Below are 13,240 nucleotides of genomic sequence, written 5' to 3'. Positions count from 1 at the left end.
TGGCCCAAGGATGACGACGAGCTGATATCGAAACACTGTCGTTGACTTCGAAGACGAGCGCCAGGATACTCGCCCTCCAGCACAACATCACTTATTCATTGTGTAGAGTTCAACCCGCGCGCTCCGGTTTGGAGACATAGGCCGGGAGCATCAGTGTTTACGATTATGGTTTTGTCAGCAAACGTTATCCGCAAAGCTACGTGACTTCGTTGCGAGATAGCAAAGTCCATTTTCGACTAGATAAATTAGCTATTATATAAGATTCAGACGTTTTGTGCTTGATTTATAGCTTGTCTTTACAGTCTTGTGAAAAGTTTATCTAACAGCCGAAATGCTTGCGTGACATGTGTGTAACGGCGTCCAACCGTGTTGGAATCCGTACTGAATAGACGGAGTGTATCTGTATTCGTGTTTTGATCTCCGATTAGGGAAGGGCCACTTAGTAGTAAAAACAAACATACAAATGCGATTGTGTTTGCTTTTGTTGGTGGGTGGTATAGGGAAACTGGCGCAACAAAACGAGGTAAACCGTTGAAAGTTTATTGAAGAGCAACTCAGGCTTTATGTACCGGTATTCAGTTGGCTTACAAATTAATAGGTCAGCACAACGTCTACACCCACCATCAACAATATTTTACAGATATGCTTTCGACTCACTGTAGAAAGAAAATGAACGATAGCGTTGTGCATAATAGAACCAATATTTTTGTGTTCGATGTACCGTGAATAAGAAATTGTTTAACTTCTCTTCAAAGAATGAAGAAATAGGGTTTAATTACCGGTACTACTCGAATGCTTAGAGTGATTGGTACGGATCAGACCACAAAGCTATAAGTATAAAGTGAATAAATTAACAGCGCACTGCAGTGGAGTTGTCGAATACAGATTTGTAATGCCGCCTTAATGTATCAACATTTATATGAGAAATATGCGAAGAAAACTAAACTTAAGAAAAATATTATTCAAGAGCACAAGTGTCAAGGAAGAATATTAACGAATATCTGACACAGGTTTTCAACAATGTTTAAGGACCTAATTTTGCATTAGCCGATTTGAAACAAGACACCGAGCGAGGTCGCACAATGGGCTTGCATTCGGGACAACGACGACTGAAATCCCCATTCGGCCGTACAAATTTAGGTATTCCGTGATTTTCTACGTCGCTCGAGGTAAATGCCGTGGTTGTTCTTTCGAAAAGAGCACAGTCGATTACATTCCCCATCATTTCATAATCAAAGTTTGTGCAGATCTCTCTACCGAGGGGTCGTTAAACTCTTAACTTTCTCCCTTCCTTTCTAACAAGACATATTTCTTTTTATATCGCAGTCTTACGGATTTTATATAAAAAAAAAGGAACAAAGAAGCTTAAACGTGGGAGTAGTAGGGCAGGGGATATATTTTGGGCTCTGGTTGATAGGATATGGCATGAGGTTGGCCTTGGACTGCCATGTTTACGCAGTGCCAACCTCAGCAAACAATTGCGCTGCAGCCGTTACCGAAAGCTTGGAGTGCCGTGCTTTTGTTTTGTATTGAGTGTTTTGGAATTAGCGAAGAGAGTAATCGTGGTCTGTCACGGGTTTCATGTTCGACTCCCATTATACATGAAGGGATCAGCGATCCATAGCCTATGACAAAGCATGCCTATCCATGCAAAGGTCGGTTCGTGACGTCTTCAGATCGCAACCAGAGATTATGGAGTCGCATCGATATGTATTATGGAGATTTCAGCGGGTTATGATAGCACAGTTTGCTTCATTTGGCATTAAGACAACAATTTCCCTAACCCCACGTTTCCTTGTTTTCTGTCAAATCATTATTATATTTCCGAATTTCGATTGCTTCTGTGTACATCCTAGCATAATATTGAAATCTTGGTAAAATTGCAGTATCAGAGAAACGTAGTGCATGATCAGCCACAGTAGGGATACTAGGTTCGGACCAGGATATTATCACATCCGATGTCAAGTTCCACATCCAGTGTCAGGTTACCAACTTGGGGGACTATATTCATAGCCATCCCCAGTCCCGTTCACCTGGGGAACCACAAATCATCGATAAAGGTCACCCAGGGGAGCCCTCAGCTCCTCCCCTCTGGAATAGGTAGAGTCCACTCTGCAACTGAGCAGCTATTATCCTGGCTGTGGCACAGGTGGATCCATCCCAAACATATTCCTGGATGTCTTGCTGGAGCCACACCTAATAACATTCCCCAACATATTGTGTTGTGGATCCACCATTAGCAGCATCCCACATCTAAAGCAAATGGATCCACCCTTTAAAAAATTTCATAGTGCTGCATTTTTTTTGAAGCCTGCCAGATTCCATTAGTCCTTTGAGATGAACCAAAATTGGAATTAGACAGTTTGGAACAAGAGAAAGTGCTTTCATGCACTCCCTTCAGTCAATCAGCTACCCCCTTAGTGGGTGTACATAAGCCTGGTTGCACCGTACACAGGTGTGATGACTTCAAACTTACGGTCAATGCCCAAGTGGAAATGGATACCTATCCCTTGCCCAAGCCTGCCAAGCTCCTTTGTTGCTTGTGGTTACTTCTTTTCAAAAGCTGATCACCAACTTCTGTTGGTCAAGGAGTCGAAGAAAATCGTAAGAATAAAAATGGTTTTTGGCCTTAACAGGTATAATAGACTGCTGCTTGTGGTCATGAATGCATGTGCTCCTTTTCAAAATTTTGATAGCACATATTCTCCAGTGCATCAACTATCTTGATGACAGCCTATGAGTGGTACAAATGAGGAACATCTATGCATTTACATAGAGTTTTTGTGGCCTATCTGAAAAGGGTCTTAAGCACAATTTTTCTGAATGTCAATTTTGTCAAACCTCCATCACTTACCTGGGATATATATCCTGTAGAAAGGGGTTACACCCCACACGGTACTATGTTGAAGTGTTCAAAAATAAGACTGTTTTCCAATCTGTGAGGGACCTTCAGGTGTTTCTCAGAAAGATTACCTGTTATATCTGGTTTATTGCTTGGATAGCTTCTGTTACCTATTATGTCTGGTTTATTCCCTGTATGTCATCCATTACCTTTCCTTCAAATCAGGTGCACAACAAGTACTTTCCTTTTCAATTGCTCACAGCTTGTCAGTAAGCATTACAAACTTTACAAACTTGTTTAAGACTGCATCAGGCTTGGTTTTGGCAAAGGATGCCTCTTCTCATGGCATGGCCCCTTTACCATTCGTATCTGAAGTAGTCTGAAAAGTCCATACCATTATTTTGAGGGTTAAAAACATTATTCAATAATAGAGAAGAAAACATTTGCTATCTTTTTGGAGTGCAAAACTTCCACATTTTCCTTCATGAAAATAGGTTTCATTTAGTTATTGATCAGAAGCCTTTGTTGTCTTTTGTTTGACTCCAAGGCCAAACTGCCACAATGAACAGTTCACCACATTCATCATTGGGCATTGTACATGCCCAATTACCAGTACTCTATACACCATTGCCCTACCCATTAACATTCTCATATACATGCACGGCAGCTCATCTGTGAGTCTCACTGGTGGACCAACAGTCGCCATTATGTGTATTGGCCACAAATGGACAACAATGTCAGATGTGTGGTGCAAATTTATTTGACGTGTTAAGCACATCAGACAGCATCCTCACAATCATATTCCCCTTGGCAGGAATCCACTCAGTCATGGGATCACTTGCAAGTGGATTTTGCCAGACATTTCTTGGGAGCCATGTGACTCATCATTTTTCTCATTTTCTATACCAGAACCCTTTACAATTTTTTTTATTGAAGATACCTCCTATCAGGTCCCCCAAGAAAGATTTTTCCATTGAAGGTTCCCCTCTGCACCTTAGTGACACATAATGGATCACAGTTTACACATTGAAGGTTCCCCCTCAGCACATTAGTCACATATAATGGGCCACAGTTTACGGCAGCTGCCTTCTGGCAATTCTGCAACTGTGATGGCATCAAATATGTCACCACTCCTTAGTTTCTTTCTGTCTCCAACAGCCTTGTCTAACATTTTGTTTGCACATTACAATCCAACTGTCAAAGGTTATGAGCCACATCCACATCAGCTCTCAGTGGTATCCTGGCGTCGTACAGAGTATGCCCATCTATACCCCTAGTCCAGCCAAGGATATCCCCATTGGACACTGCTTTACCTTTTGATAGCCCCACTTGTTCAGTTTGAAAAAGCTACATTTTCTTGTTTGGGCACTCCTGCCTGGATGCATACCTTTGTGTGGGCCCCTGGTTGGTTCTGGGGCTCATTTTCAGTTCAGCAAGGCCAGCACTACATTTATGTGCCTACTGTGTGTGGGTTGCTCCACAGGCATTGGAATCAATTTCAGATGACTCTACCACCCAAAGAGCTTCAGCACAGTTGCTGCCTCCGTGCAATGACCTCCAGTATCTCACAAGGAATGATGGGCATTTGGTCCTTTCAACTTCTCTGTGCCTGGTGGTACCCATGGACTTCCACCCCATTCCCCCACCAGTCAAGTCACTGGTACTTCCAGCATCAAGAACTTGGCCAACAGCTTCTGCCTTTTCACCTCCTATATCATGCCAGAGCAACTATGTCCCAGGCGTACCACCTAGGACCTTGTCTGGCACCAAACAGCTGTCACCATGCCATCCTCTCCCTGCTGTCCAGGTTGATTTTGACACTATGCACCAGTTCAAGGGGGGAGAGAACTTGTAATCTTCTTCGTCATACACTACTGGAAATGGAAAAAAGAACACATTGACACCGGTGTGTCAGTCCCACCATACTTGCTCCGGACACTGCGAGAGGGCTGTACAAGCAATGATCACACGCACGGCACAGCGGACACACCAGGAACCGCGGTGTTCCCCGTCGAATGGCGCTAGCTGCGCAGCATTTGTGCACCGCCGCCGTCAGTGTCAGCCAGTTTGCCGTGGCATACGGAGCTCCATCGCAGTCTTCAACGCTGGTAGCATGCCGCGACAGCATGGACGTAAACCGTATGTGCAGTTGACGGACTTTGAGCGAGGGCGTATAGTGGGCATGCAGGAGGCCGGGTGGACGTACCGCCGAATTGCTCAACACGTGGGGCGTGAGGTCTCCACAGTACATCGATGTTGTCGCCAGTGGTCGGCGAAAGGTGCATGTGCCCATCGACCTGGGACCGGACCGCAGCGCCGCACGGATGCACGCCAAGACCGTAGGATCCTACGCAGTGCTGTAGGGGACCGCACCGCCACTTCCCAGCAAATTAGGGACACTGTTGCTCCTGGGGTATCAGCGAGGACCATTCGCAACCGTCTCCATGAAGCTGGGCTACGGTCCCGCACACCGTTAGGCCGTCTTCCGCTCACGCCCCAACATCGTGCAGCCCGCCTCCAGTGGTGTCGCGACAGGCGTGAATGGAGGGACGAATGGAGACGTGTCGTCTTCAGCGATGAGAGTCGCTTCTGCCTTGGTGCCAATGATGGTCGTATGCGTGTTTGGCGCCGTGCAGGTGAGCGCCACAATCAGGACTGAAAACGACCGAGGCACACAGGGCCAACACCCGGCATCATGGTGTGGGGAGCGATCTCCTACACTGGCCGTACACCTCTGGTGATCGTCGAGGGGACACTGAATAGTACACGGTACATCCAAACCGTCATCGAACCCATCGTTCTACCATTCCTAGACCGGCAAGGGAACTTGCTGTTCCAACAGGACAATGCACGTCCGCATGTATCCCGTGCCACCCAACATGCTCTAGAAGGTGTAAGTCAACTACCCTGGCCAGCAAGATCTCCGGATCTGTCCCCCATTGAGGATGTTTGGGACTGGATGAAGCGTCGTCTCACGCGGTCTGCACGTCCAGCACGAACGCTGGTCCAACTGAGGAACCAGGTGGAAATGGAATGGCAAGCCGTTCCACAGGACTACATCCAGCATCTCTACGATCGTCTCCATGGGAGAATAGCAGCCTGCATTGCTGCGAAAGGTGGATATACACTGTACTAGTGCTGACATTGTGCATGCTCTGTTGCCTGTGTCTATATGCCTGTGGTTCTGTCAGTGTGATCATGTGATGTATCTGACCCCAGGAATGTGTCAATAAAGTTTCCCCTTCCTGGGACAATGAATTCATGGTGTTCTTATTTCAATTTCCAGGAGTGTATTAATGGTTGATGCCATATAATTGATATGCCTCATTACACTTACATCCAGAAGGGTCACTGGGAGTGGTTAACAGTAGAGTATCTCTGGCTCACAGGTCATAGGGACCTGTCAGCAGGCAGATTTAAGGCCAAGTGGCTGCAGTCGCAGTTCCACTTCTGTTCACTAACTAGTGTGTTCCCCTCCACAGCTGATTGAAGTACTGATGACAGCTCTGTACTATTCCTTGAACTGAGGTTATTTGCTCATGACAACTGGAACTGTTTAGGATCTGAGTATCGTGACATCAAACTACACTATTAATTTCTACTTCAGCGGACTGTGATGCCACTTTTACCAAGAGTTTGAATTCACCCTTAAGTGTGAAAGGTTTCCACCACCATAATTAACGTTGTCATCTTGAAACATTCATAGCACAGTAACCATTTTGAACTATGCATAATTTATTCTGTGTTTCGGTGTTTTCAAAAAGGTTTTAACTGACGCTTTCTGATCTAAATTGAGAACTACAATATTACTGATGTGAAAAAATAATATTTTTCCTATGTAAAAGGACACTTTTGAACTGCTACAATATAGCACGTTCTTCCACCAAGTAATTCATTAATTCAATAATTTTCTGCTCTGTGAGACTGTCCTTTCTATCTTCATTTCTACCAGACTATAGTTTCTTTTTTCAGCTTGTTGTATTTGCTACCTTCCTTCAGATCATCCACAAGATCCACAAGCTGAATTCTTTGTCTCTTGGATTTTTCATTTTCCCTTTACATATCCTCAAATAGCTGCTTCAATCAGTAATGAAGCGTATGTAATTTATTTTGTTCTTAAGTTTTACGATTGATATCATGAGGCCAAGACTGGGTATATGTCTGGCCATGTTTGTAGTGATAAACATAGACAAAATATAAACGTGTACGATAGCTGTGCATAGCCACAACTTAATCCATCAACTTGTACAGTATGTAAAATGTTAATATACTAGGTGTACAGCTTTGTTTCCACCATTTTTCTCGAAGTTCGGGTCTTTATCTGAAAAACTTACAAAAAAATTGATTCATAGTATCTCCCATTGCTGGCCACTACATCTTTCGGATAGCATATGAATCCTGTGGTGGAAGAACTGGGTGTCTTTTTGGGGATCCATGAATTTATTCAATTTTGCACTTGTTCATATGACCGGAAGTGCTAGTCAGCCAGACTGTATGCCACTGATCGAAAAAATATGGTAGTCAGAGAGAGCAACACATGGAGAATACAGCGAGAGGGATAGGACTTCTCATTTCAACGTTTCTATGTATATTTTGACAGGTTTTGTGACATGGGGTCGAGCACTGACCAGCTGCAAAATTACCTTCACGTGTCTATCGCTGTATTGTGGCCATTTGTGTTTCAGTGCTGGGCTCTAACGCATCACTTGCTTTCGATAATCATGTTCTGTGACTGTCTTCATCTGTTTCAGTAGCTACAAAAACATTCTGTCTTCCACCACCATGCCCGTCTTTGGCATCAAAGTCACTGTTCCTAAGGCATTGAAAATATTCTCTGCACATTCTTCCACTAATAGTTCTCTCACCACTGGTCTTACCCAGCATTTTAAGAGCCACAGCCGCAGATTTCTTCATGTTAAAGAAGAAAATTAAAACTTCCAGCAAATGGCGAGAAATGGGTACCTAAGTTGACATAAGTAATCGAGAATAGCCTTATGATGCTATCACAAATCAACTAATATTTTTATGGCATTATGTTTACAGATGCCCAAGCTTATTGTATTACACCTTTGACCAACCACCCAAACCCCACTTGCCGTTACTGTGGTCTATTGCAAAATGGCAGAAGCAAAGTTATAGACCTAACAGAAATCATTACTTTTATGCTCTTGCATGTGTGTGTGTGTGTGTGTGTGTGTGTGTGTGTGTGTGTGTGTGTGTGAGAGAGAGAGAGAGAGAGAGAGAGAGAGATCAGTGCTCTGTGTGTATGTACATATTCCACATTTTTATAAGGAAAGGTGGTACAAATATGGTTGTCGGTACAGTACCTTTATTTCTAAGTGTGTGCCTCCAGTCCACTATCTGACAACATTTGAATATTTGTGGACAACATTTGAATATTTGTGTGGTATCATTTTTCAGCAAGAGCACATGCACCACTTTCTGCTTTACATACTAAGTTTTACGAGGAGATGCTTTTTAAAAGTTAATGTTGGAAGCTCTGAATATAACCTGACCTACCAGTATTTAGTAATGCAATTATTTGATATTGTACACTCCAAAGTAAAGTTACAAGTCATCTGATTCCAACTCCCAGGAACTTCTAGAACATATCTTGAAACTGTTGTTGATCGCAACATGTGATTCATTTATGTTACTAAAAGTATCTGTGTTTTATTCGCTGCCATGCATTTTTCAATACATTCAGTCACTTGCGTGTATCAAGTATTGTAAAGTATCCCACTTTAGCCACATTTGAGCAGTTATTCACCCACCCACCCACCCACACACACACACACACACACACACACACACACACACATACATGCACGTTTTAATAATTTTCACATTGCAAGGATCAGACCTGTATGCCCACTGATATTTTTTTCATGATTAATATGGCTGATTTTGTTTTCAAATACCAAACAGCCTCGCCTTGTAAGGTAGCCAATTTACTTTTACAACTGAAATATCTAATAGTCAGACAAAATAATTTGTCACATGAGTATAAATTATTTAACATGCTCTCTCTCTCTCTCTCTGTCGTCTGACAGCTCACTACCAGGTGCAAGTCTTTAGTGGACGCCATTTAGGCGATTTGCATGTTGGTGATGACGAAATGATGATAAGGACAACACAACACCCAGTCCCTGAGCAGAGAAAATCCCCAACCTGGTCAGGAATCAAAACTGGGATCCTTCAGCTGGCTCAAGCCACACTGATCCCACAGCTACCAAAGTGGACATTTAAAGTGCTGATAAATCATGTATCCACAAGGACTACTCATTTATCATAGTCAGTTTGCTAAAGTTGGCTGAAATCTGGAATTTTTAAATGAGATACAGTCCATTACCCAATAATATAAAAGTTAAAAAATATAATATATGAAACTCTTTATTTGCGTTCCTTGAACAAACAAGCAGAGAGTCAGCAGAAACATTTATGAACTCCAGCATAGATAATCCTAAAATATGAATCCAGGCACAGTGTCTAGTGTCCAGGATGTGAGGTCAAAAAGCATCTTCTCGAACAGATACCAGTGCTGCCAGGACTCTCTTACATCGCTCTCATATAGAGAGTTTGATGCAACAGTGTACAATTAATAATATACAACACTGTGGGTCTTTCCAGAATGTTCTCTTCATATTTGACAAGGAGTAGATGAGAATTAGAACTTTTTTGCTCAGTTTTTTATTCAGTATTTATTTTTAATTTCACAATAGAAAGTGGTTAATAAATTACAATAAATAGACACACCAATGCTACAGTTTTCTCTAATCAGTGAAATCTGTTTATAGTATGGAGATGTTTAATGTCTTCACACATTGTGGAAGATTTGAAATGACTGAAACACAACTATAGTCCATTTACACCCACACAAATGAATATAATTACTGAAGTTTCACAGCCAACACTGAAAGTTTTCAGAATTTTCAAATATTGTGGAAGAATATTGATTATAAAAATATACTAGTGTTTTCAAGAATGAAAAATAATACCACATGTCATATCCAGCTTTTGACAATAGCTTCCTACTCACATTTCTGTGTAAATTTTGGATACATTCAGAAAAATCAGTAAGTGAACAGTTCAGATTTTGCAGCTTCTCCTTGATGTATATTTTTGCAGCAATGTCTGTGCAATGTTCCTGTAGCGCTTCATATTTTCCCACTCATATGGCCTTCTCCATAAAGTCTGATTTGGACTGATATCTTTACGATGTTTCACACCTGGAGTGTGTACGAGGAATGCACCGTCAAGTATTACGAAGTTATACTGCATCAGGCACATTTCAGCCATCTGTCAACAGTAGATAAAACATCAGAAGTAAAAAGGGACTCAATCTGTATATAATACAATAAATACAGCGTATCTGCAATACATGCCCTCCTTTTTATGCAGATTCCCTCTCACTCACTCACACTCACTCTCACTCTCACTCTCTCTCTCTCTCTCTCTCTCTCTCCCCCCCCCCCCCTCTCCTACTCTCTCTCTCTCTCTCACCTCACACACAGTGCAAGATTCAGAAACAGTAAGTCATTAATTACAAAATATTCTCAGTTGAAACATACTGCTGTCATGCATAATAATGCCAAACAAATGACATCTCATGTTTCTTCAGTCTCACCGTGATGTGCATGACAGAGGGTACATCCCATTGGTAGGGAGGACATTGGGATAGTTTATATCTATCTTCAAGTGTCTTACAGTTCAGTTCCTTCAGTATCTCTGAGACACTCTCCCAAGGACTGAACAAACCTGTGACCATTTGTGCTGCCCTTCACTGTATAAGTTCAACATCCACTGTTAGTCCTATCTGGTACAGGTCCCACACACTGAGCAATATTCTAGAACTAATAGCACCAGTGATTTGTAAGAATCTCCTTTGTAGACTGATTGCACTTGCCCAGTATTCTACCAACAAACTGAAGTCTACCACCAGCTTTATCCATGACTGAACCTATGTCATGATTCATTTCATAACCCTACAACCAGGTAATTTGTATGAATTGGCCAATTCCAACAATGACTCATGAATATTACAGTCACAGGATACTAAATTCATGCTCATAGATTAAGGATAATGCTGGTACATGGTGAAACAATGCTCTGGTGGGCGGTTTGATGGTTTAAATCACCTTGGTGCATTTGACCTGTGGCCGTCGCACAGTGTCACTGGTAGCACTCCACATACACAGAAGTGTGTTGGTGCATGTCAGAGTATGGTGCAGCGGGTAAATGTGCAGACGTTTTCAGATGTGCTAATGGTGACTGTGTGTTGAAAATGGCTCAAAGAACACATATTGATGACGTTATGAGGGGTGAAGTACCAGGGCGACTGGAGCCTGGTCAAACACAGCAGGTCGTAGCAAGGACTCTCCATATGCCACAAAGTGTGATCTCGGGATTATGGCAACGATTCCAGCAGACAGGAAATGTGTCCAGGCCCTACAGTAGGGACGTACACAGAATACAACACCACAAGAAGACCGATACCTAACTATCAGTGCCCACAGACAGCCATGGAGTACTGCAGGTAACCTTGCGCAGAACCTTACCGCAGCCACTGGAACAGTTGTCTCCAGACAAACAGTCTACAGATAACTGAAAAGACGTGGTTTATTCACCCAAAGACCTGCTAGGTGCATTCCACTGACCCCTGGTCACAGGAGAGCCTGTAAAGCCTGGTGTCAAGAACACAGTACATGGTCATTGGAACAGTGGTCCCTGGTTATGTTCACAGACAAGTCCAGGTATAGTGTGAACAGTGATTCTTCCTGGGTTTTCATCTGCTGTGAACCAGGAACCAGATACCAACCCCTTAATGTCCTTGAAAGAGACCTGTATGGAGGTCATCGTTTGATGGTGTGGGGTGAGATTATGATTGGAGCATGTACACCCCTGCATGTCTTTGACAGAGAACTGTAAGATGTCAGGTGCATCGGGATGTCATTTTGCACCAGTATGTCTACCTTTTCAGGAGTGCAGTGGGTCTCACCTTCCTCCTGGTGGATGATAAAGCACAGCCCCACTGAGCTGCCATCGTGAAGGAGTACCTTGAAACAGAAAATATGAGGCATGTGGAGTGGCCTGCCTGTTCTCCAGACCTAAACTCCATTGAGCACGTCTGGGATGCTCTCAGTCAATGAATTGCTGCACATCTTCAAACCACTAGAACACTTCAGGAGCTCCGACAGGCACAGGTGCAAGGATGGGAAACTATACTCCAGCAGCTGCTCGACCATCTGATCCAGAGTATGCCAACCCGTTGTGCGACCTCTGTACGTGTGCATGGTGATCATATCCCATATTGATGTCAGGGTACATGCACAGGAAACAGTGGTGTTTTGTAGCACATGTGTTTCGGGACAGTTTTCTCAATTTATCACCAATACTGTGGACTTACAGACTTGTGTCATGTGTGTTCCCTACGCTATTAGTGCCAGTTTTGTGTAGTGCCACATTGTGTGGCACCACATTCTGCAGTTATCCTTACTTTATGAGCATGAGTGTACATTCTTTTTTGTTTTGTGAAGTGTAAAATTTTACATTTTTGTACATTTAAAGCAAACTGCCAGTCTCTGAACCACTTTGAAATAATATCATTATCCGAGTCAATTTTTATGTAGCTTCTTTCAGAGAGAAGTTCATTGTTGTTGTTGTGGTCATCAGTCCTGAGACTGGTTTGATGCAGCTCTCCATGCTACTCTATCCTGTGCAAGCTTCTTCATCTCCCAGTACCTAGTGCAACCTACATCCTTCTGAATCTGCTTAGTGTATTCATCTCTTGGTCTTCATCTACGATTTTTACCCTCCACACTGCCCTACAATACTAAATTGGTGATCCCTTGATGCCTCAGAACATGTCCTACCAACCGATCTCTTCTTCTGGTCAAGTTGTGCCACAAACTTCTCTTATCCCCAATCCTATTCAATACTTCCTCATTAGTTATGTGATCTACCCACCTAATCTTCAGCATTCTTCTGTAGCACCACATTTCGAAAGCTTCTATTCTCTTCTTGTCCAAACTACTTATCATCCATGTTTCACTTCCATACATGGCTACACTCCATACAAATACTTTCAGAAATGACTTCCTGACAATTAAATCTATACTCGATGTTAACAAATTTCTCTTCTTCAGAAACGCTTTCCTTGCCATTGCCAGTCTACAGTTTATATCCTCTCTACTTCGACCATCATCAGTTATTTTGCTCCCCAAATAGCAAAACTCCTTTAATACTTTAAGTGTCTCATTTCCTAATCTAATTCCCTCAGCAGCACCCGACTTAATTCGACTACATTCCATTATCCTCGTTTTGCTTTTGTTGATGTTCATCTTATATCCTCCTTTCAAGACACTATCCATTCCATTCAACTGCTCTTCCAAGTCCTTT

The 13,240-nt window shown here is 42.8% G+C and overlaps 1 protein-coding gene across 2 annotated transcripts in view; it reads right to left on the bottom strand.

The window, feature by feature from the left end:
• Positions 1 to 9,217: 9,217 nt before the first annotated feature.
• LOC126354001 (beta-1,4-glucuronyltransferase 1-like) overlaps positions 9,218 to 13,240 on the bottom strand; it is a 56,570-nt gene continuing 52,547 nt past the window's right edge. For both annotated transcript variants that reach the window (XM_050003310.1, XM_050003311.1), the window contains exon 4: positions 9,218 to 10,141. In XM_050003310.1, the coding sequence (XP_049859267.1) occupies positions 9,932 to 10,141 (210 nt within the window). In that variant the 3' untranslated portion in view covers positions 9,218 to 9,931. The remainder of the gene's footprint in view (positions 10,142 to 13,240) is intronic.

This window comes from Schistocerca gregaria, chromosome 3 (assembly GCF_023897955.1).
Source record: "Schistocerca gregaria isolate iqSchGreg1 chromosome 3, iqSchGreg1.2, whole genome shotgun sequence".
In the NCBI taxonomy this organism is placed as follows: domain Eukaryota; kingdom Metazoa; phylum Arthropoda; class Insecta; order Orthoptera; family Acrididae; genus Schistocerca; species Schistocerca gregaria.
Note: the sequence above shows the minus strand (reverse complement) of the source record. Positions and strands in the feature narration are given on the sequence as shown.